A 25,511-nucleotide genomic window follows, 5' to 3' on the forward strand; every position below is an offset into this window, starting at 1 on the left:
AGATCGCCGCGTCTGCTGTCGACGCTGCATTCATTGCTTGTTATGGATTCACATCATGGGTTAGTCCCATCAGACAATGAACACTAAACCTGAAGGGCAACATTTTTTTAATACCTGCCATGTCTATAGCACCCAGGACATCAATACGCTATATAAGGTATCACCAGGTGGAGCTCGGCCATGGAGAACCTACACTCACCGCAGGGCGACCCTGTTCACGTGTATGGAGCCGCAGTTCCCTGCACAGTCGGTGGCCTGAAGAGTGGAGGGGATCTGTGGGGGTCCCACAGGTTGGACATGCCCCAATCATAACAATTCTAGGGATAAGCCATCACTTTGTAAGATGGGAGATGAGGGAAGCGATATCTGTGACCAGGTCAGGGAGTATGCAGGTCCTGCTAATGGTCCAGCCCTGGAGGTGGGCAGGAGAGAATGTAATGAGGGAGAACAATAGCTTTAGGACGTTGGTCGAGCCAAGAGCATCGGTGGGCTGGTTGATGTTGAGGGGAGAGATGTAGGAAGGTGCAGCATTGGGGAGAGCTTGGTAGAACAGTGTGAGGTTTTTGCTCTGAGTGGATATACAATATAGAGTTTGGTGTCTGTATCATTAAAGGGGTATTCTTGGCTCATAAAGCTTTGGCATGTCCCTAGGTTATGCTACTACTTCTACTTGCTGGGGGTCCGACTTCCATGTCCCCCGCCCACCCTGAGAATAGGGTTCCCTGTAGAGGCAAATGGAAGGGAAAAACCCTTCAAAGAAGGCTCTGGAAACCAACCCTGATAATGGCATCCCCACGGGTGAGAACAGGAGGGTAGCTGTGGATACTGAGGAACCACAGGATGGGGGCCCAAAAACACATGCCAGCATTTGCAATGAGCAGGACCGTGGTACGGTGGCCAATGATGCAGTGTGCATATAAGTCTATGAGTAGTTCGTGACGCCAATTGCAGCTTGAGCAGGTACTGTAGCAGGGCCCTTTAAGATGTAATAACTCACGTACCAGGTGAGGAATGCCAGAGGGGAATAATGCCTCTGTATAGTAGTGTCAACGGTGTCTCCTACCTTGGTACGGCTGGACTCCTGGATCCTGGCTCACTTGCAATAAAATTGAGTGCGGTCAGTAGGAGTAATTGAGGAATGGATGCAATCCAGACAGGAAATATAATCCAACTCGTCTTTACTTAATGCAGCTCGAATCCATACAAAATACAGCAATAGTCTTGGGTCCCAGCAGGTATTGGCAATATGTGGCAGGAATTAATATATATTCTGCTTCTTGTCATATGCCTAGAGAATCTGGCAGGCATCTATCTTTTGCTCTGTCTGTCTTCTTAGTTTGGGCCTGACTAGCTGAGGAGGTATTTGGCTTCTCCTGGTTTTTTGGATAAGTACTCACAGGACTGCTCGCAGGGTATGGCTTCCTGGAGATCTGTAGTCTTGGAGGTGCTGCTTGCTGGTCACCAGCTGAGGTAGATGACTCAGGCTGGGAAGAGTGATCCTGGGCCTCAGCCGAGGCTGGATCCTAGGTTAGGATTCCTATGTCTGGGAACTCCTACTAACACAGCCTTCCCCAGGCAGGGGGCTGGTACACACTAACTAGAACTTCCTTTCCTCCCCATGAGGTAGGATGTGGGAACATTCCCCTCCTCCTCAAAAAGGGGGGAGCTAGGCTGAAATGATCTATTCCATGCTAGATATGCTAAACTGGCAATGGTCCTGTTACATACTGCTGCCACCTGCTGGTGTACATGGAAATCACAGCATGATATATCAAACAGGCCTGGAAAATACATATAATAATGAATGAAAAAAGAAAACGAATTCCAGCTCTTCACAATAAAAGGCTTCTTTATTCCACTTCTTTAAAAACAGACATCAAATGCAGAGTAGTATGCTGTGACGCGTTTTGGGCTGTTATATCTTAGCCCTTCATCAAGATGAAGGGCTAAGATATAACAGCCCGAAATGCGTCACAGCATACTACTCTGCATTTGATGTCTGTTTTTAAAGAAGTGGAATAAAGAAGCCTTTTATTGTGAAGAGCTGGAATTCGTTTTCTTTTTTCATTTTGCTCCAGACTGAGTCCAGGTCTGTACATCCGTGCTCTGCTTAGTGTGAGGTGAGAGCTGCAGCAATCTCTACATATAATAATGAATGCAGTGTTATATTACACAAGGTGACAATACATGTGCACCTGACATGATGCAGCAGGGAGAGAGAGTTTAGTGACATACTCTGGGATGTTACACATTGACTACAAGGGGTTAAATACAGATGCCCTCACATAGGTGGGTTAGAAGGGACATGGGCATTCACCCGAAAACCCCCCGAATTGTAGATGGGGGCAGAAATCTGGGGGTACATGCTGCTGTGCACCCTTGGCCAGTCAGAAGGGCTGACAGGGTCCCCTCAGATGTAGGGGCGTCTTTTATATACAGTGAGGGCTGTGCATTCACTCGGCTCCGTATACTGGGAGTGACTGCACTCAGGTCGAGCTGTTCAAGAACATTGAGCAGTCAGTTCTTCACGATGATGTGTTGGAAGCAGGAAAGATGGGCGAGAATAAGGACCTGACCTGAGAGACTCTGACAAGGACTGACTTGTGATGCGAAGACAACTGGGTCCATATTGACCCCTGTCCACCATTGAAAGCACCTACAATGGGCACAGGAGCAGCAGAACTGGACCATGGGACGATGGAAAAAGATGGCCTGGTCTGAGGGATCATGTTTTTACATCATGTGGATGGCCGGGTGTGTATGTGTCACTTACCTGGAGAAGAGATGGCACCAGGTGCACCATAAGGAGAAGACGACCTGGTCTGAGGCAGGCCCTGCACTGCAAAGTCTGTCCAGGAACGAGGAACATGATAAAGAGATGAAGGAGATGACTACATTCCCAGATCTCAATCCGATCGCCATCTGTGGGATCCCTGGAGGCCACACCGAGCAGCTTCCAGGCTCTGATACCACAGGACACCTCCGAGGTCTTGGGTCACAGGGGGAGAGACACAATATCAGGCAGTAAGTTTAATGTTACGGCTTATGGCTTATTTCTACATAAACTTGTGACCATCCCTGGATCTGAGGACATTTGTCAGGCGCTTGTCATGGCCTCCTGGTAATTTCCATTAGACGCCGCCCGCCCCCCGGTAGTATCAGAGTATCACACAGACAGCTGTACATCATGGCTCTGCCAGCAACCCAACACCCGCAGAAGACACCTGATCCGACCCATGGCTCGTCTTCCCGGGATGTGGCCAGCATGCACAGGGAAGATCTCACTGCATTGTGTTCAGCTGTCATTTGCAGTAACCAAGGCGACTTTCTATAGGTAACGACAATTCTCCAGCGCGTTTCGACTCCAGCCATTCTTTATCATGTGAGCGATGTGGCTGTCGGGAGCCGGCGACATCCACATTACAGGGCGTAGAGTCTTGGGCCCTTATATGCAGCGGAGCCCGTGACACTGGAATGGCCACTCATGATGACAAAGGTAAGTCTCAGCACTTAAAGGGGTACTACACCTTCTGGGACTCCTCGGACCTGGACTTCTGTGACATGAAGGAGTGATCGGAGAATTCCTGCCAGTAACCCTGTTAAAGGGATTGAATACTGAAAACATTCCGCAATATCATAATGTAATTTGCGCTTTAATTAATTCCACACTGTTGTCAATATATCTGCTTGCTTTCAGTGAATGGGAATGTTGAAATGGTGACAGCTAATACAGATCTAGTACTTCTCATACCCAAGAGTCTGCAAGAGTCAGGTCACATAGTATCCGTCATCAGTGCAGGAATCCAGGCCATTCCCAGGGTTCACTTACTTCTTCTTCCTACTGCCCATTACATTTGAGCCTATTCGCTCCTGGCATATCCATAGCGCCCCATGCACATGAGACATAGATGGACGTCCCTTTGGTATCCATCAAGCTGGTACGTAGCGTTATACCTGTATAATTGCTGCATAGCCTGGTATTGTAGACGGCGTATACCTCGTATTATACGTTTTGTAATATGCGTGTCATTCATCGGAGCCTTGGATCAGAGCCATCGGAAAATCATCCTGATGTGTACATCTGACAGAATCCTCAATGTGAACAGAGCCTTACCCGCCCTGATGTCATTTGTGCTGCTGATCTGTTTAACTCATAGAGAATTGTCTAAACTTAATAAATTACATAGTAACATAGTTTATAAGGCTGAAAAAAGCCCCTCCGTCCATCCAGTTCGGCCTGTTATCCTGCAAGATGATCGAGAGGAAGACAAAAGAAATTCCTTCCCGACTCCAATCAGGCATCAGAATAACTCCCTGGACCAACGACCCCTCTCTAGTAGCTATAGCCTGTAATATTATTACGCTCCAGAAATACATCCAGGCCCCTCCTGAACTCCTTTATTGTACTCACCATCACCACCTCCTCAGGCAGAGAGATCCATAGTCTCACTGCTCTTACCGTAAAGAGTCCATAGTCTCACTGCTCTTACAGTAAAGAGTCCATAGTCTCACTGCTCTTACAGTATAGAGTCCATAGTCTCACTACTCTTACAGTAAAGAGTCCATAGTCTCACTGCTCTTACCGTAAAGAGTCCATAGTCTCACTGCTCTTACAGTAAAGAGTCCATAGTCTCACTGCTCTTACAGTATAGAGTCCATAGTCTCACTACTCTTACAGTAAAGAGTCCATAGTCTCACTGCTCTTACCGTAAAGAGTCCATAGTCTCACTGCTCTTACAGTAAAGAGTCCATAGTCTCACTGCTCTTACAGTATAGAGTCCATAGTCTCACTGCTCTTACCGTAAAGAGTCCATAGTCTCACTGCTCTTACCGTAAAGAGTCCATAGTCTCACTGCTCTTACAGTAAAGAGTCCATAGTCTCACTGCTCTTACAGTATAGAGTCCATAGTCTCACTGCTCTTACCGTAAAGAGTCCATAGTCTCACTGCTCTTACAGTATATAGTCCATAGTCTCACTGTTCTTACAGTATAGAGTCCATAGTCTCACTGCTCTTACAGTATAGAGTCCATAGTCTCACTGCTCTTACAGTAAAGAGTCCATAGTCTCACTGTTCTTACAGTATAGAGTCCATAGTCTCACTGCTCTTACAGTATAGAGTCCATAGTCTCACTGCTCTTACAGTAAAGAGTCCATAGTCTCACTGCTCTTACAGTACAGAGTCCATAGTCTCACTGCTCTTACAGTAAAGTGTCAATAGTCTCACTGCTCTTACAGTATAGAGTCCATAGTCTCACTGCTCTTACAGTAGAGAGTCCATAGTCTCACTGCTCTTACAGTATAGAGTCCATAGTCTCACTGCTCTTACAGTAAAGAGTCCATAGTCTCACTGCTCTTACAGTAAAGAGTCCATAGTCTCACTGCTCTTACAGTATAGAGTCCATAGTCTCACTGCTCTTACAGTATAAAGTCTATAGTCTCACTGCTCTTACAGTAAAGAGTCCATAGTCTTATTGCTCTTACAGTAAAGAGTCCATAGTCTCACTGCTCTTACAGTAAAGAGTCCATAGTCTCACTGCTCTTACAGTATAGAGTCCATAGTCTCACTGCTCTTACAGTAAGGAGTCCATAGTCTTACTGCTCTTACAGTAAAGAATCCATAGTCTCACTGCTCTTACAGTAAAGAGTCCATAGTCTCACTGCTCTTACAGTATAGAGTCCATAGTCTCACTGCTCTTACAGTAAAGAGTCCATAGTCTCACTGCTCTTACTGTAAAGAGTCCATAGTCTCACTGCTCTTACAGTAAAGAGTCCATAGTCTCACTGCTCTTACAGTAAAGAGTCCATAGTCTCACTGCTCTTACAGTAAAGAGTCCATAGTCTCACTGCTCTTACAGTAAAGAGTCCATAGTCTCACTGCTCTTACAGTAAAGAGTCCATAGTCTCACTGCTCTTACAGTAAAGAGTCCATAGTCTCACTGCTCTTACCGTAGAGAGTTCATAGTCTCACTGCTCTTACAGTAAAGAGTCCATAGTCTCACTGCTCTTACAGTAAAGAGTCCATAGTCTCACTGCTCTCACAGTAAAGAGTCCATAGTCTCACTGCTCTTACAGTAAAGAGTCCATAGTCTCACTTCTCTTACAGTAAAGAGTCCATAGTCTCACTGCTCTTACAGTAAAGAGTCCATAGTCTCACTGCTCTCACAGTAAAGAGTCCATAGTCTCACTGCTCTTACAGTATAGAGTCCATAGTCTCACTGCTCTTACAGTACAGAGTCCATAGTCTCACTGCTCTTACAGTAAAGAGTCCATAGTCTCACTGCTCTTACAGTATAGAGTCCATAGTCTCACTGCTCTTACAGTAAAGAATCCATAGTCTCACTGCTCTTACAGTATAGAGTACATAGTCTCACTGCTCTTACAGTAAAGAGTCCATAGTCTCACTGCTCTTACAGTATAGAGTCCATAGTCTCACTGCTCTTACAGTAAAGAGTCCATAGTCTCACTGCTCTTACTGTAAAGAGTCCATAGTCTCACTGCTCTTACAGTAAAGAGTCCATAGTCTCACTGCTCTTACAGTAAAGAGTCCATAGTCTCACTGCTCTTACAGTAAAGAGTCCATAGTCTCACTGCTCTTACAGTAAAGAGTCCATAGTCTCACTGCTCTTACAGTAAAGAGTCCATAGTCTCACTGCTCTTACCGTAGAGAGTTCATAGTCTCACTGCTCTTACAGTAAAGAGTCCATAGTCTCACTGCTCTTACAGTAAAGAGTCCATAGTCTCACTGCTCTCACAGTAAAGAGTCCATAGTCTCACTGCTCTTACAGTAAAGAGTCCATAGTCTCACTTCTCTTACAGTAAAGAGTCCATAGTCTCACTGCTCTTACAGTAAAGAGTCCATAGTCTCACTGCTCTCACAGTAAAGAGTCCATAGTCTCACTTCTCTTACAGTAAAGAGTCCATAGTCTCACTGCTCTTACAGTATAGAGTCCATAGTCTCACTGCTCTTACAGTATAGAGTCCATAGTCTCACTGCTCTTACAGTACAGAGTCCATAGTCTCACTGCTCTTACAGTAAAGAGTCCATAGTCTCACTGCTCTTACAGTATAGAGTCCATAGTCTCACTACTCTTACAGTAAAGAATCCATAGTCTCACTGCTCTTACAGTAAAGAGTCCATAGTCTCACTGCTCTTACAGTAAAGAGTCCATAGTCTCACTGCTCTTACAGTAAAGAATCCATAGTCTCACTGCTCTTACAGTAAATAGTCCATAGTCTCACTGCTCTTACAGTAAAGAGTCCATAGTCTCACTGCTCTTACAGTATAGAGTCCATAGTCTCACTGCTCTTACAGTAAAGAGTCCATAGTCTCACTGCTCTTACAGTAAAGAGTCCATAGTCTCACTGCTCTTACAGTATAGAGTCCATAGTCTCACTGCTCTTACAGTATAGAGTCCATAGTTTCACTGCTCTTACAGTATAGAGTCCATAGTCTCACTGCTCTTACAGTAAAGAGTCCATAGTCTCACTGCTCTTACAGTAAAGAGTCCATAGTCTCACTGCTCTTACAGTATAGAGTCCATAGTCTCACTGCTCTTACAGTATAGAGTCCATAGTCTCACTGCTCTTACAGTATAGAGTCCATAGTCTCACTGCTCTTACAGTAAAGAGTCCATAGTCTCACTGCTCTTACAGTAAAGAGTCCATAGTCTCACTGCTCTTACAGTAAAGAGTCCATAGTCTCGCTGCTCTTACCGTAAAGAGTCCATAGTCTCACTGCTCTTACAGTAAAGAGTCCATAGTCTCACTGCTCTTACAGTAAAGAATCCATAGTCTCACTGCTCTTACAGTAAATAGTCCATAGTCTCACTGCTCTTACAGTATAGAGTCCATAGTCTCACTGCTCTTACAGTAAAGAGTCCATAGTCTCACTGCTCTTACAGTAAAGAGTCCACAGTCTCACTGCTCTTACAGTAAAGAGTCCATAGTCTCACTGCTCTTACAGTATAGAGTCCATAGTCTCACTGCTCTTACAGTATAGAGTCCATAGTCTCACTGCTCTTACAGTATAGAGTCCATAGTCTCACTGCTCTTACAGTATAGAGTCCATAGTCTCACTGCTCTTACAGTATAGAGTCCATAGTCTCACTGCTCTTACAGTATAGAGTCCATAGTCTCACTGCTCTTACAGTAAATAGTCCATAGTCTCACTGCTCTTACAGTATAGAGTCCATAGTCTCACTGCTCTTACAGTAAAGAGTCCATAGTCTCACTGCTCTTACAGTAAAGAGTCCATAGTCTCACTGCTCTTACAGTATAGAGTCCATAGTCTCACTGCTCTTACAGTATAGAGTCCATAGTCTCACTGCTCTTACAGTATAGAGTCCATAGTCTCACTGCTCTTACAGTATAGAGTCCATAGTCTCACTGCTCTTACAGTATAGAGTCCATAGTCTCACTGCTCTTACAGTATAGAGTCCATAGTCTCACTGCTCTTACAGTATAGAGTCCATAGTCTCACTGCTCTTACAGTAAAGGTCCATAGTCTCACTGCTCTTACAGTATAGAGTCTATAGTCTCTCTGCTCTTACAGTATAGAGTCCATAGTCTCACTGCTCTTACAGTAAAGAGTCCATAGTCTCACTGCTCTTACAGTAAAGAGTCCATAGTCTCACTGCTCTTACAGTAAAGAGTCCATAGTCTCGCTGCTCTTACCGTAAAGAGTCCATAGTCTCACTGCTCTTACAGTAAAGGGTCCATAGTCTCACTGCTCTTACCGTAAAGAATCCTCTTCTATGTTTGTGTACAAAACTTCTTTCCTCCAGACGCAGAGGATGTCCCCTCGTCACAGTCACAGTCCTGGGGATAAATAGATGATGGGAGCGATCTCTGTACTGACCCCTGATATATTTATACATAGTAATTAGATCTTCCCTCAGTCGTCTTTTTTTTAAAGTGAATAACCCTAATGTTGATATATACAGTATTCTGTCCTCTGTAGTATATATATACAGTATACTATCCTCTGTAGTATATATACAGTATACTGTCCTCTGTAGTATATATATACAGTATACTATCCTCTGTAGTATATATACAGTATACTGTCCTCTGTAGTGTATATACAGTATACTGTCCTCTGTAGTATATATATACAGTATACTGTCCTCTGTAGTATATATACATTATACTGTCCTCTGTAGTATATATATATATATACAGTATACTGTCCTCTGTAGTATATATACAGTATACTGTCCTCTGTAGTGTATATACAGTATACTGTCCTCTGTAGTATATATACAGTATACTGTCCTCTGTAGTATATATATACAGTATTCTGTCCTCTGTAGTATATATATACAGTATACTATCCTCTGTAGTATATATACAGTATACTGTCCTCTGTAGTATATATATACAGTATACTATCCTCTGTAGTATATATACAGTATACTGTCCTCTGTAGTGTATATACAGTATACTGTCCTCTGTAGTATATATATACAGTATACTGTCCTCTGTAGTATATATACATTATACTGTCCTCTGTAGTATATATATATATATATACAGTATACTGTCCTCTGTAGTATATATACAGTATACTGTCCTCTGTAGTATATATATACAGTATACTGTCCTCTGTAGTATATATACAGTGTACTGTCCTCTGTAGTATATATATACAGTATACTGTCCTCTGTAGTATATATATACAGTATACTGTCCTCTGTAGTGTATATACAGTATACTGTCCTCTGTAGTATATATACAGTATACTGTCCTCTGTAGTATATATATACAGTATACTGTCCTCTGTAGTATATATATACAGTATACTGTCCTCTGTAGTATATATACAGTATACTGTCCTCTGTAGTATATATACAGTATTCTGTCCTCTGTAGTATATATACAGTACACTGTCCTCTGTAGTGTATATACAGTATACTGTCCTCTGTAGTATATATATACAGTATACTATCCTCTGTAGTATATATACAGTATACTGTCCTCTGTAGTATATATATACAGTATACTATCCTCTGTAGTATATATACAGTATACTGTCCTCTGTAGTGTATATACAGTATACTGTCCTCTGTAGTATATATACAGTATACTGTCCTCTGTAGTGTATATACAGTATACTGTCCTCTGTAGTGTATATACAGTATACTGTCCTCTGTAGTATATATACAGTATACTGTCCTCTGTAGTATGTATATACAGTATACTGTCCTCTGTAGTGTATATACAGTATACTGTCCTCTGTAGTATATATACAGTGTACTGTCCTCTGTAGTATATATACAGTATACTGTCCTCTGTAGTATATATATACAGTATACTGTCCTCTGTAGTGTATATACAGTATACTGTCCTCTGTAGTATATATACAGTATACTGTCCTCTGTAGTGTATATACAGTATACTGTCCTCTGTAGTGTATATACAGTATACTGTCCTCTGTAGTATATATACAGTATACTGTCCTCTGTAGTATATATGCCGTATACTGTCCTCTGTAGTGTATATACAGTATACTGTCCTCTGTAGTATATATATATACAGTACACTGTCCTCTGTAGTATGTATATACAGTATACTGTCCTCTGTAGTATATATACAGTATACTGTCCTCTGTAGTATATATATACAGTATACTGTCCTCTGTAGTATATATACAGTATACTGTCCTCTGTAGTATATATATACAGTATACTGTCCTCTGTAGTATATATACAGTATACTGTCTTCTGTAGTATATACTGTCCTCTGTAGAATATATACAGTATACTGTCCTCTGTAGTATATATATATACAGTATACTGTCCTCTGTAGTATATATACAGTATACTGTCCTCTGTAGTGTATATATACAGTATACTGTCCTCTGTAGTATATATACAGTATACTGTCCTCTGTAGTATATATATACAGTATACTGTCCTCTGTAGAATATATACAGTATACTGTCCTCTGTAGTGTATATATACAGTATACTGTCCTCTGTAGTATATATACAGTATACTGTCCTCTGTAGTATATATACAGTATACTGTCCTCTGTAGTATATATACAGTATACTGTCCTCTGTAGAATATATACAGTATACTGTCCTCTGTAGTGTATATATACAGTATACTGTCCTCTGTAGTATATATACAGTATACTGTCCTCTGTAGTATATATACAGTATACTGTCCTCTGTAGTATATATACAGTGTACTCTCCTCTGTAGTATATATACAGTATACTGTCCTCTGTAGTGTATATATACAGTATACTGTCCTCTGTAGTATATATACAGTATACTGTCCTCTGTAGTATATATACAGTATACTGTCCTCTGTAGTATATATACAGTATACTGTCCTCTTCCGTGTCAATTACTTTACACAGATTAGTGTCATCCGCAAAAATTAATACTTTACTATGCAAGCCTTCTTCAAGATCATTAATAAATATATTGAAGAGAATAGGGACCAATACTGACCCCTGAGGTACCTTACTAGTGACAGTGACCCCTCCAGTACTGACCCCTGAGGTACCCCACTAGTGACAGTGACCCCTCCAGTACTGACCCCTGAGGTACCCCACTAGTGACAGTGACCCCTCCAGTACTGACCCCTGAGGTACTCCACTAGCGACAGTGACCCCTCCAGTACTAACCCCTGAGGTACCCCACTAGTGACAGTGACCCAATCTGAGTATGTACTGTTAATAACCACCCTCTTTTTTCTATCACTCAGCCAGTTACTTACCCACATACAGACGTTTTCTCCCAGTCCGAGCATTCTCATTTTATATACTAACCTTCTATGTGGTACAATGTCAAATGCTTTGGAGAAGTCCAGATATACGACATCCATTGATTCGCCGCTGTCAAGTCTAGAACTTACCTCCTCATAGAAACTGATTAAATTAGTTTGACATGACCGATCCCTCACGAAGCCATGCTGATATGACGTTATTTTCTTATTTTCATTGATGTACTCCAAGATAGAATCACTTAGAAAACCTTCAAACAGTTTACCCACAACAGATGTTGGACTTACCGGCCTATAGTTTCCGGGCTCTGTTTTTGGACCCTTTTTGAATATTGGCACCACATTTGCCATGCGCCAATCCTGTGGGACATTCCCTGTCAGTATAGAGTCCTTAAATATCAGAAATAAGGGTCTGGCTATCACATTACTTAATTCCCTTAGGATACGGGGTGTATGCCATCTGGTCCTGGCGATTTGTCTATTTTAATCTTTTTAAGATGCTGCTGCACTCCTTCCTGGGTGAGACACTTTTAATGGGGAATTTACATTCTGCATTTCATCTGACAGTTTATTTCCCTATAAAATATTTTATAGATTTGCTTTCTCCTCATTGCTCTCTGCGACTCCCCCCTCATTACTCTGTAGAGGGCCGACACCTTCAGATTTATACTTTTTACCATTTATATAATTGTCGAACATTTTAGGGTTAGTTTTGCTCTCTCTGGCAATTAATCTCTCGGTCTCTAGTTTGGCTGCTTTTATTTGTTTTTTATGTATTCTATTTTTTTCCTATAGTTTTTCGATGCTTCCGTGCTACCCTCCTGTTTTAGGGTACTTTCACACTTGCGTTAAACTTTTCCGGTATTGAGTTCCGTCCTAGTTTTATCCTAATGCATTCTGAATGGAGAGCAATCCATTCAGTATGCATCAGGATGTCTTCAGTTCAGTCACTGTACGGTCTTTGGACAGAGAAAATACTGCAGCATTTCTCCATCAAAAATTCCGGAACACTTGCATTATTTTCCATTGAAATGCATTAATGCCGGATCCGGCCCCAAGTGTTCCGGAAAAATGGATCCGGTTTTGCGGTCTGTGCATGCGTAGACCTTTAAAAATGTGAAAAAGATAAATACCGGATCTGTTTTTCCGTATAACAGCCAGAGAGACGGACCCAGTATTGCAATGCATTTGCAAGACGGATCCGCATTCAGATACGTCTACAAATGTTATCCGTTTGCATACAGATTGCCGGAATCCAACAACGCGAGTGTGAAAGTACCCTTAGTGATGTATATGCTTTCTTTTTGTCATTTATTGCTTTCTTTACAGTTCTATTTATCCACATTGGTTTCTTCTTGTTCCTTAACCTTTTATTCCCATACGGTATGTACATCTCACAATGAGATTTTAGGATGCTTTGGAAAATATCCCATTTTGTGGCTCTATTTTTTATTTTTGAGGACTTTGTCCCAGTTAGTTAGGCCTATGGCCTCTCTTAGTTGGCTAAATTTAGCTTTTTTGAAGTTTGGAATCTCTTGAATGACAATTGTATACATACATATGAGAGGTTTATGTATATTTTTTACCCTACACCTTTCCTTCTGAACTGTTCTAGTCCCTCCTTCCATTCCCCCCCAGTCCCACTACCTCGCCCCCGGTCTCCATCTGCACTATCTTCCCCTCCTATAGTGTAATTACCCTCCCCCCCAGTCCCTAGTTTAAACACTCCTCCAACCTTCTAGCCATCTTCTCCCCCAACACTTCTGCTCATTCCCCATGGAGGTGCAGCCCGTCCCTACGATAGAGCCTGTAGGTGACAGAGAAGTCGCCCAGTTCTCCAGGAACCCAAACCCCTCCTTCCTGCACCAGTTCTGGAGCCACTTGTTAATCTCCCTAATCTCCCGCTGCCTTTCTTGTGTGGCTCGTGGTACAGGCATTATTTCGGAAAATACTACCTTTGAGGTCCTTGCCCTGAGCTTGTGACCTAAATCCCTGAAATCATTTTTAAGGACTCTCCACCTACCTCTAACTTTGTAATTGGTTCCGATATGGACCATGACCGCTGGATCTTCTCCAGCCCCTCCCAGTAATCTGTCAACCCGATCCACGATGTGTCGAACTCGAGCGCCAGGAAGACAACACACCGTTGGACGATCCCGGTCTTTGTGACAGATCGCCCTATCTGTACCCATAATAATTGAGTCTCCCACTACCAGCACCCGTCTGCCCTGCTCTCCTGGCCCCCTGCTTACTGGAGCTGACATTCCCCTGACTGGCAGAGGAAGGGTCCGGCTGCAGCAGTGCCGTCCCTGGACTGACATCCCCCTCATCCCCTGCCAACCTTGTGTCAGATCAGGACTAGCCTCCCGGCACTCTTCCCTCTACCCCGCTTTCTAACTGTTACCCAGCTAGCTCCTCATTTTCCTCAGCCTCCCCGCTATCACCTGCACCCTCATTTACCCCATAGAGCACTTGCTCAGTGAGCAGCAAACTCTTTTCCAAATTGTCAACGCCTCTCAGTGTAGAAACTCATCCGGTTAGATACTCGATGTGCAATTCCAAATGGGAAATTTTCTCACATTTTGAACAAAGATATGAAAACGGCTGTTCCAGGACTGCAGACATCAGACAAGACGTGCACTGGACGGCGCTGTCAGTAATGGAACGCATACTAAGTGGGGATTATGTAAGAAAAGAGAAAAAATACAATATAGTGCAGTGATAAGTATATAACTTACTGTAGTCCCCTCCTAAAGTCCCTGAATCTGAAGTTAAATAATCTAAAGTCACACACTTAATACAAACACACACTTGAACTCAAACACGTGAACGCTCACAAACTCGCGTTATTTGCCTGCTTGTATAAATGCAGATCTCAAACCAGACTGCTTTTTCCCCCCTCTGGATTCAAAGGATTGTAACAAACCTTCTGCTGTGAGATGTATTGTAGACATTGCTACAACTATAGGGGTCCCAGCAGAGGCAGTTATTGCCCGCAGGAATAAGGGCTGTCATGGCGCCCTGAGGCAGGAGCATGTCACTAGAGAGCGCCCGCACCACCCGGTCCCTGCCCACTATATTGGGACTTGCCACCCATGTGAACACGGTCTCAGGTGCTTCACCCTGCTCCCCTTTTGTCTGCTCAGTGGCGATCTGGGAGGAAGCGACACAAACTGGCCCCACTGGCTAACGCATGTCCTTCCTCTCCTCCCAGTTTCCCAGTATACATGTATTGAATCCTTCCAGGCAACATGAAATGCAAAGTGCAGTTCTCCAGATTTCTGATGGATTTACTATTTTTAATTAAAGAAAAGTTACCTTCCGTCTCAGTTTCTCAATGCATTTACACCAGAGAAGTGGCATAAATACATTGATAAATCTGCTGCTTCCCTACCTACAGTATATTGTAAACCTGTCTGTCTGCAGCCACCACTAGGGGGAGCTCAGTGCATAGGAATGTATACACTTACTATCGAAGAAAGCTTTAATAATCTCTTTGCACTGAGCTCTCCCTAGTGGCAGATGATGGAAAATGTAGTGACTTTGTCGGGAACAGAAGAAGGAGTTCAGCTCCCCCCAAGGTCCCAGTAGTTGTGTGGTCGGCCTCTATGGTAGGTATGGCATCGTTTTTTTCCCCATGAGGCATGAAAAGAATCTCCATACAATGCTGAGTCTTTACGGTGACCGCCAAGTCTCCCTGCCCCCGGCCGGGGACTAACAGCTCAACATTACATACAGATGCACCAGTGTCCTGTCCTTACATATCTGACACAATTTTTTCACAAAGTTGTGTCAGAAAAAAAGATTATGTGTTGGAAAATCTATTAGGCCTCGTGCACACGACCGTGTCTGTGTGCTGTCCACGTTTTTTTTTTTGTACTTCATTGACTTCAATAGGTCCGCAGTCCGCATTCTGGGTGATCTGTGAGTTTTTTTGCATTCGTATAACTGTTCTGCAAAAAGATAGAACTAGTCCTATACTTGGCTGCAAAACGGACCCATTGAAGTCAATGAGTCCGCAAAAAATGCGGATGCAACATGGACCGCAAAATACCTACGGTCGTGTGCATGGGACGGTGCAGTTGTATTAGTCACACAGCGATCGCCTCTGCTGACGTAAACCTCATATTTTTGATATTTTTTAGGTATCAAAAAGAATCTCTGTATTTGATATTTTCCCAGAAGACAACAGAACTCAGGTGAGTGCGCCGAATATACTGAGGGCGCACGAGAGGCATGGCGACCGCATGGAGACGGGTTGTATGGGGCAAATCTGTAGCGCTAGTGGTTAGAACTGTAAGCGTCAGACTGTTCACATGCTGCAGTTTTGTCGCAGTTCTGACACACTTACAGATGGTTCTATATAAATCCGCTCATATATGAAGTGGTGTGTGCCATAAAACCGGTACCGTGTAGTCACAAACGCACGCAGTTGGCCGTGAACTGCCCTTCGATGTCATGTGCACTGCTGCAGCCAATCCCTGGCCTCAGAGGTATACAGAGCAATGATTGGCTGAGACAAAAATATTTGCGGATGGCGCTGTAATTTTTGACTTGTTTTCACTACTAGAAAACTGTCCTGATAACTCCTCCGCTGTATTTATTTTTATATTTTTCACGCTGCTTTTTTCTGAATTTTTTTTCCTGTTTTTTTTTTATGTGGTCGGATGTATTGTTAAAGTCTAATGTGAACTATGAGATTTAGCTCAGACAAAGCTTTTTTTCTGCTGATTTATTGTGCAGCATGTGAGCAGTATTGTGTTATTTGTTCACTTAGACGTCTCTATGAAAGCTAAAAATGTCTGAAAAAAATGCCTGTTAACATTATTCATAAAAAAAGCCAGAAAAACAGGAAAAACTTTTTAGTTACCAAAAAGAGAATCTGAAAAAAAAACTGTAATGTGGATTTTCTAATACTGTCTAATCTTTTACTATGGAATAAAAAATGTTCAGTACCTGATAAGTAATGTAGTGTATATACACAGTGACTGCACCAGCAGAATAGTGAGTGCAGCTCTGGAGTCTAATACAGGATGTAACTCAGGGTCAGTACAGGATAAGTAATGTATGTACACAGTGACTGCACCAGCAGAATAGTGAGTGCAGCTCTGGAGTATAATACAGGATGTAACTCAGGATCAGTACAGGATAAGTAATGTATGTACACAGTGACTGCACCAGCAGAACAGTGAGTGCAGCTCTGGAGTATAATACAGGATGTAACTCAGGATCAGTACAGGATAAGTAATGTATGTACACAGTGACTGCACCAGCAGAATAGTGAGTGCAGCTCTGCAGTATAATACATGATGTAACTCAGGATCAGGATCAGTACAGGATAAGTAATGTATGTACACAGTGACTGCACCAGCAGAATAGTGAGTGCAGCTCTGGAGTATAATACAGGATGTAACTTAGGATCAGTACAGGATAAGTAATGTATGTACACAGTGACTCCACCAGCAGAATAGTGAGTGCAGCTCTGGAGTATAATACAGGATGTAACTTAGGATCAGTACAGGATAAGTAATGTATGTACACAGTGACTGCACCAGCAGAATAGTGAGTGCAGCTCTGGGGTATAATACAGGATGTAACTGAGGATCAGTACAGGATAAGTAATGTATGTACACAGTGACTGCACCAGCAGAATAGTGAGTGCAGCTCTGGAGTATAATACAGGATGTAACTTAGGATCAGTACAGGATAAGTAATGTATGTACACAGTGACTGCACCAGCAGAATAGTGAGTGCAGCTCTGGAGTATAATACAGGATGTAACTCAGGATCAGTACAGGATAAGTAATGTATGTACACAGTGACTCCACCAGCAGAATAGTGAGTGCAGCTCTGCAGTATAATACAAGATGTAACTCAGGGTCAGTACAGGATAAGTAATGTTTGTACACAGTGACTGCACCAGCAGAATAGTGAGTGCAGCTCTGGAGAATAATACATGATGTAACTCAGGATCAGTACAGGATAAGTAATGTATGTACACAGTGACTGCACCAGCAGAATAGTGAGTGCAGCTCTGGAGAATAATACATGATGTAACTCAGGATCAGTACAGGATAAGTAATGTATGTACACAGTGACTGTACCAGCAGAATAGTGAGTGCAGCTCTGGAGTATAATACAGGATGTAACAGGATCAGTACAGGATAAGTAATGTATGTACACAGTGACTGCACCAGCAGAATAGTGAGTGCAGCTCTGGGGTATAATACAGGATGTAACTGAGGATCAGTACAGGATAAGTAATGTATGTACACAGTGACTGCACCAGCAGAATAGTGAGTGCAGCTCTGGAGTATAATACAGGATGTAACTTAGGATCAGTACAGGATAAGTAATGTATGTACACAGTGACTGCACCAGCAGAATAGTGAGTGCAGCTCTGGAGTATAATACAGGATGTAACTCAGGATCAGTACAGGATAAGTAATGTATGTAGACAGTGACTGCACCAGCAGAATAGTGAGTGCAGCTCTGGAGTATAATACAGGATGTAACTTAGGATCAGTACAGGATAAGTAATGTATGTACACAGTGACTGCACCAGCACAATAGTGAGTGCAGCTCTGGAGTATAATACAGGATGTAACTCAGGATCAGTACAGGATAAGTAATGTATGTACACAGTGACTGCACCAGCAGAATAGTGAGTGCAGCTCTGGAGTATAATACAGGATGTAACTTAGGATCAGTACAGGATAAGTAATGTATGTACACAGTGACTGCACCAGCACAATAGTGAGTGCAGCTCTGGAGTATAATACAGGATGTAACTTAGGATCAGTACAGGATAAGTAATGTATGTACACAGTGACTGCACCAGCAGAATAGTGAGTGCAGCTCTGGAGTGTAATACAGGATGTAATGAATATATGCAGTGACTGCACCAGCAGATCCTGCCTGGGATTTTGTATATTGCCTATGACAGGCATGCTGAACCTGCAGCCCTCCAGCTGTTAAAAAACTACAACTCCCACAATGCCCTGCTGTAGGCTGATAGCTGTAGGCTGTTCAGGCATGCTAGGAGTTGTAGTTTTTGCAACAGCAGGAGGGCTGCAGGTTGAGCATGCCTGGCCTATGACGTGTCCATTAATATCACAGCTATAGTCCCTTACGATTGGATGAGGCTGACTGTAAGGCATTATGGACAAGGCCACCAGGACAAGGTCTTGTGATCTTCCTTCATTATCTTCTTAGCTGTGTATTCTGATGTGTAAAGTGGCAGATATAATTTTTATGGATTTATGTGGGATTAAACCCAAAAACTTTGGATTTGTTGGAAACTGAAGTTTTTGGAAACTTTGCAATGAATTTTATTCCACTCACATGTTGACTCCGTTGTCTTCTCCTTCTTCATGTTTTCAGGATGTGTCCCCCTTAGGTACCGGAGAAGAAGCCACAGTGGAGGCCAATGCAGTTCAGCCAGTGGATGAGTCTGCCGTCATCATCTCAACAGCCACTGAGCTGCAGAGTGAGGGGACCGCGGGGCTAACCAGGGGTTGGTGGGAGATTTGGGGCTTAGGTGGCTCATTGACAACTAAACCAGTGTTCAACACATGATAAGAAGCCTCCATTTCTTATTTGGCTGGCAGTGCCCATTCATGACAGGACCTTAGCCTGTGCCAAGCCAAGTGCTAGATCTTCCCATTAAGGTAGAGGAAATCTGCAGAAGTGGTCTAAGGACAGGGGTTAGGAGTTCAGAGTATGCAGTATGATCTTCCTGTAATGGTCCTGATCCAGGTGCATGTGTGCCCATGGATGATACACCGAGAGCGTAGAGCATGTTCCCCCAGAAGCCATGATCCCAGTCTATATCCATTAGCTATGGAGCCCTACTGGTGACAGCAGGTAACACATTATTGTCTTCTGGAATAGATGTTTCTGGATCTGAGACCTTGTGCAGTTCAGAGGAGAAATCGCCCCTGTGCTCCCTACATCGTATGTCCAGAATCCTCATCCACATCTCCATCGTCCTGTCCATTGTAGCAGCATCTCTGTCTGTGCTTCTGATCTGTAAGTACGAAAAGTACAGTTAATCCCCCATTAAAGTGATTATCCCACCACTAAATAATTCTACTTATTGCAAACAACATAAAATTGAACAGTGTTTGTCATTTACATGTATTAAGTGAACAGTTTTTACATTTACTTACATAGTATGGCTCAATCTGGTGTTCAGTTACTTACATAGTATGGCTCCATCTGGTGTTCAGTTACTTACATAGTATGGCTTCACCTGGTGTTCAGTTACTTACATAGTATGGCTCCACCTGGTGTTCAGTTACTTACATAGTATGGCTCCACCTGGTGTTCAGTTACTTACATAGTATGGCTCCACCTGGTGTTCAGTTACTTACACAGTATGTCTCCACCTGGTGGTCAGTTACTTACATAGTATGGCTCCACCTGGTGTTCAGTTACTTACACAGTATGGCTCCACCTGGTGTTCAGTTACTTACACAGTATGGCTACAGGTGTTGTTCAGTTACTTACATAGTATGGCTCCACCTGGTGTTCAGTTACTTACATAGTATGGCTCCAGGTGGTGTTCAGTTACTTACATAGCATGGCTCCACCTGGTGTTCAGTTACTTACATAGTATGGCTCCACCTGGTGTTCAGTTACTTACATGGTATGGCTCCAGGTGGTGTTCAGTTACTTACATAGTATGGATTCACCAGGTGATCAGTTACTTACATAGTATGGCTCCACCGGGTGATCAGTTACTTACATAGTATGGCTCTACCTGGTGTTCAGTTACTTACATAGTATGGCTCCACCTGGGGTTCAGTTACTTACATAGTATGGCTCCACCTGGTGTTGAGTTACTTACAAAGAATGGCTCCCCCTGGTGTTCAGTTATTTACATAGTATGGCTCCATCTGGTGTTCAGTTACTTACATAGTATGGCTTCACCTGGTGTTCAGTTACTTACATAGTATGGCTCCACCTGGTGTTCAGTTACTTACATAGTATGGCTCCACCTGGTGTTCAGTTACTTACATAGTATGGCTCCACCTGGTGTTCAGATACTTACATAGTATGGCTCCAGGTGATGTTCAGTTACTATCATAGTATGGCTCCACCTGGTGTTCAGTTACTTACATAGTATGGCTCCACCTGGTGTTCAGTTACTTACACAGTATGGCTCCAGGTGGTGTTCAGTTACGTACATAGTATGGCTCCACCTGGTGTTCAATTACTTACATAGTATGCCTCCCCCTGTTGTTCAGTTACTTACATAGTATGGCTCCACCTGATGTCCAGTTACTTACACAGTATGGCTCCAGCTGGTGTTCAGTTACTTACACAGTATGGCTACAGGTGTTGTTCAGTTACTTACATAGTATGGCTCCACTTGGTGTTCAGTTACTTACATGGTATGGCTCAACCTGGTGTTCAGTTACTTACATGGTATGGCTCCAGGTGGTATTCAGTTACTTACATAGTATGGCTTCACTAGGTGATCAGTTACTTACATAGTATGGCTTCATCAGATGATCAGTTACTTACATAGTATGGCTCCACCTGGTGTTCAGTTACTTACATAGTATGGCTCCACCTGGAGTTCAGTTACTTACATAGTATGGCTCCACCTGGTGTTGAGTTACTTACATGGTATGGCTCCACCTGGTGTTCAGTTAATTACACAGTATGGCTCCACCTGGTGTTCAGCTACTTACATAGTATGGCTCCACCTGGTGTTCAGTTACTTACATGGTATGACTCCAGGTGGTGTTCAGTTACTTGCATAGCATGGCTCCACCTGTTATTCAGTTACTTACATGGTATGGCTCCTCCTGGTGTTCAGTTACTTACATGGTATGGCTCCAGGTGGTGTTCAGTTACTTACATAGTATGGCTCCACCTGGTGTTCAGTTACTTACATAGTATGGCTCCACCTGGTGTTCAGTTACTTACATAGTAGGGCTCCTGGTGGTGTTCAGTTACTTACATAGTATGGCTCCACCTGGTGTTCAGTTACTTACATAGTATGGCTCCACCTGGTGCTCAGTTACTTACATAGTAGGGCTCCAGGTGGTGTTCAGTTACTTACATAGTATGGCTCCACCTGGTGTTCAGCTACTTACATAGTATGGCTCCACCTGGTGTTCAGTTACTTACATAGTATGGCTCCACCTGGTGCTCAGTTACTTACATAGTAGGGCTCCTGGTGGTGTTCAGTTACTTACATAGTATGGCTCCACCTGGTGTTCAGCTACTTACATAGTATGGCTCCACCTGGTGTTCAGTTACTTACATGGTATGACTCCAGGTGGTGTTCAGTTACTTGCATAGCATGGCTCCACCTGTTATTCAGTTACTTACATGGTATGGCTCCTCCTGGTGTTCAGTTACTTACATGGTATGGCTCCAGGTGGTGTTCAGTTACTTACATAGTATGGCTCCACCTGGTGTTCAGTTACTTACATAGTATGGCTCCACCTGGTGTTCAGTTACTTACATAGTAGGGCTCCTGGTGGTGTTCAGTTACTTACATAGTATGGTTCCACCTGGTGTTCAGTTACTTACATTGTATGGCTCCAGGTGGTGTTCAGTTACTTACATAGTATGGCTCCACCTGGTGTTCAGTTACTTACATAGTATGGCTCCACCTGGTGCTCAGTTACTTACATAGTAGGGCTCCTGGTGGTGTTCAGTTACTTACACAGTATGGCTTCACCAGGTGATCAGTTACTTACATAGTATGGCTTCACCAGATGATCAGTTACTTACATAGTATGGCTCTACCTGGTGTTCAGTTACTTACATAGTATGGCTCCACCTGGAGTTCAGTTACTTACATAGTATGGCTCAACCTGGTGTTGAGTTACTTACATGGTATGGCTCCACCTGGTGTTCAGTTACTTACACAGTATGGCTTCACCTGGTGTTCAGTTACTTACATAGTATGGCTCCACCTGGTGTTCAGTTACTTACATAGTATGGCTCCACCTGGTGGTCAGTTACTTACATAGTATGGCTCCACCTGGTGTACAGTCACTGACATAGTATGGCTCCACCTGGTGTTCAGTTACTTACACAGTATGGCTCCAACTTGTGTTCAGTTACTTACATAGTATGGCTCCACCTGATGTTTAGTTACTTACATAGTATGCCTCCCCCTGTTGTTCAGTTACTGACATAGTATGGCTCCACCTGGTGTTCAGTTACTTACATAGTATGGCTCCACCTGGTGGTCAGTTACTTACATAGTATAGCTCCACGTTCTGTTCAGTTACTTACATAGTATGGCTCCACCTGGTGTTCAGTTACTTACATAGTATGGCTCCACCTGGTGTTCAGTTACTTACATAGTATGGCTCCACCTGGTGTTCAGTTACTTACATAGTATGGCTCCACCTGGTGTTCAGTTACTTACATAGTATGGCTCCACCTGGTGTTCAGTTACTTACATAGTATGGCTCCACCTGGTGTTCAGTTACTTACATAGTATAGCTCCACGTTCTGTTCAGTTACTTACATGGTATGGCTCCAGGTGGTGTTCAGTTACTGCAGAGCTGGAAGTAACTCTGATGGGGGTGCACATACAGGAGGCTTGGAGTTGTAGTTGATCCTGAGGGGGTCTCCTAGTTGGGTGGCAGAACTATAAATGCTACAGTCCCTGAGCGTCGAGCTCCATCTCTGGATCCTGCGCTGTCACGCTCCCCCCACTTTACTAAGGGGTAGATGACAGTTCTTTCCTCCATTCACATTCAAAGCTGCTCTTATAGTTCTGCTGGCTGCTGCTTGAAATCCATTCTCCTTTTGCTGACAGGTTTTTACACAGGTCCTGTCCACTGACCGATTCGTTTCCCGCTCATTACCGCTTATTTCCCACAATGCACCTCAGCTGGACATGGGGAGCCTGAGCACGTCCTTGTGTTTGTAGTGATGTACCCCTCACTCTCTGATGTTTCCCGCAGTGCAGTATTTCTATTGTCCTTCGGTGCAGCGCGCCTGTCCGGACTATTTGGAGGCATGCGCTCCCTCGTTAAACTGTTCCCATGCAGATGGTGCCAACCTCTGCCCGCCTAGCAGACAGCCAAGCAATCGGACCCTGGCCAGCGGTGAGAACGGGTTTGAGGACTTTTGTGCATGTTCAGTGTACAGTGTGGTGTGTTACTACACTGCGTGCAGAATTATTAGGCAAATGAGTATTTTGACCACATCATCCTCTTTATGCATGTTGTCTTACTCCAAGCTGTATAGGCTCGAAAGCCTACTACCAATTAAGCATATTAGGTGATGTGCATCTCTGTAATGAGAAGGGGTGTGGTCTAATGACATCAACACCCTATATCAGGTGTGCATAATTATTAGGCAACTTCCTTTCCTTTGGCAAAATGGGTCAAAAGAAGGACTTGACAGGCTCAGAAAAGTCAAAAATAGTGAGATATCTTGCAGAGGGATGCAGCACTCTTAAAATTGCAAAGCTTCTGAATCGTGATCATCGAACAATCAAGCGTTTCATTCAAAATAGTCAACAGGGTCGCAAGAAGCGTGTGGAAAAACCAAGGCGCAAAATAACTGCCCATGAACTGAGAAAAGTCAAGCGTGCAGCTGCCAAGATGCCACTTGCCACCAGTTTGGCCATATTTCAGAGCTGCAACATCACTGGAGTGCCCAAAAGCACAAGGTGTGCAATACTCAGAGACATGGCCAAGGTAAGAAAGGCTGAAAGACGACCACCACTGAACAAGACACACAAGCTGAAACGTCAAGACTGGGCCAAGAAATATCTCAAGACTGATTTTTCTAAGGTTTTATGGACTGATGAAATGAGAGTGAGTCTTGATGGGCCAGATGGATGGGCCCGTGGCTGGATTGGTAAAGGGCAGAGAGCTCCAGTCCGACTCAGACGCCAGCAAGGTGGAGGTGGAGTACTGGTTTGGGCTGGTATCATCAAAGATGAGCTTGTGGGGCCTTTTCGGGTTGAGGATGGAGTCAAGCTCAACTCCCAGTCCTACTGCCAGTTTCTGGAAGACACCTTCTTCAAGCAGTGGTACAGGAAGAAGTCTGCATCCTTCAAGAAAAACATGATTTTCATGCAGGACAATGCTCCATCACACGCGTCCAAGTACTCCACAGCGTGGCTGGCAAGAAAGGGTATAAAAGAAGAAAATCTAATGACATGGCCTCCTTGTTCACCTGATCTGAACCCTATTGAGAACCTGTGGTCCATCATCAAATGTGAGATTTACAAGGAGGGAAAACAGTACACCTCTCTGAACAGTGTCTGGGAGGCTGTGGTTGCTGCTGCACGCAATGTTGATGGTAAACAGATCAAAACACTGACAGAATCCATGGATGGCAGGCTTTTGAGTGTCCTTGCAAAGAAAGGTGGCTATATTGGTCACTGATTTGTTTTTGAATGTCAGAAATGTATATTTGTGAATGTTGAGATGTTATATTGGTTTCACTGGTAAAAATAAATAATTGAAATGTATATATATTTGTTTTTTGTTAAGTTGCCTAATAATTATGCACAGTAATAGTCACCTGCACACACAGATATCCCCCTAAAATAGCTAAAACTAAAAACAAACTAAAAACTACTTCCAAAAATATTCAGCTTTGATATTAATGAGTTTTTTGGGTTCATTGAGAACATGGTTGTTGTTCAATAATAAAATTAATCCTCAAAAATACAACTTGCCTAATAATTCTGCACTCCCTGTATGTGCTCTCTTCTCCATTCACATCTAAAGCTGCATTCATGCTGGCTGCAGCTGCTATGCTTGACAGTGGTGGGA

At 43.2% G+C, this 25,511-nt stretch overlaps 1 protein-coding gene across 1 annotated transcript in view; it reads left to right on the forward strand.

Annotated features, from left to right (window-relative positions):
• The first annotated feature begins 3,296 nt into the window (after positions 1–3,296).
• The window catches only part of LOC120991368 (transmembrane protease serine 3-like), a 50,987-nt gene continuing 28,772 nt past the window's right edge, over positions 3,297–25,511 (forward strand). Inside the window, exons 1-5 of the mRNA XM_040420196.1 lie at positions 3,297–3,496; positions 15,882–15,935; positions 19,120–19,225; positions 19,630–19,767; positions 23,682–23,825. Coding sequence (XP_040276130.1) covers positions 3,485–3,496; positions 15,882–15,935; positions 19,120–19,225; positions 19,630–19,767; positions 23,682–23,825 — 454 coding nt within the window. The 5' untranslated portion in view covers positions 3,297–3,484. The remainder of the gene's footprint in view (positions 3,497–15,881; positions 15,936–19,119; positions 19,226–19,629; positions 19,768–23,681; positions 23,826–25,511) is intronic.

The sequence above is a fragment of the Bufo bufo genome, chromosome 1 (genome assembly GCF_905171765.1).
Source record: "Bufo bufo chromosome 1, aBufBuf1.1, whole genome shotgun sequence".
NCBI classification, from domain to species: domain Eukaryota; kingdom Metazoa; phylum Chordata; class Amphibia; order Anura; family Bufonidae; genus Bufo; species Bufo bufo.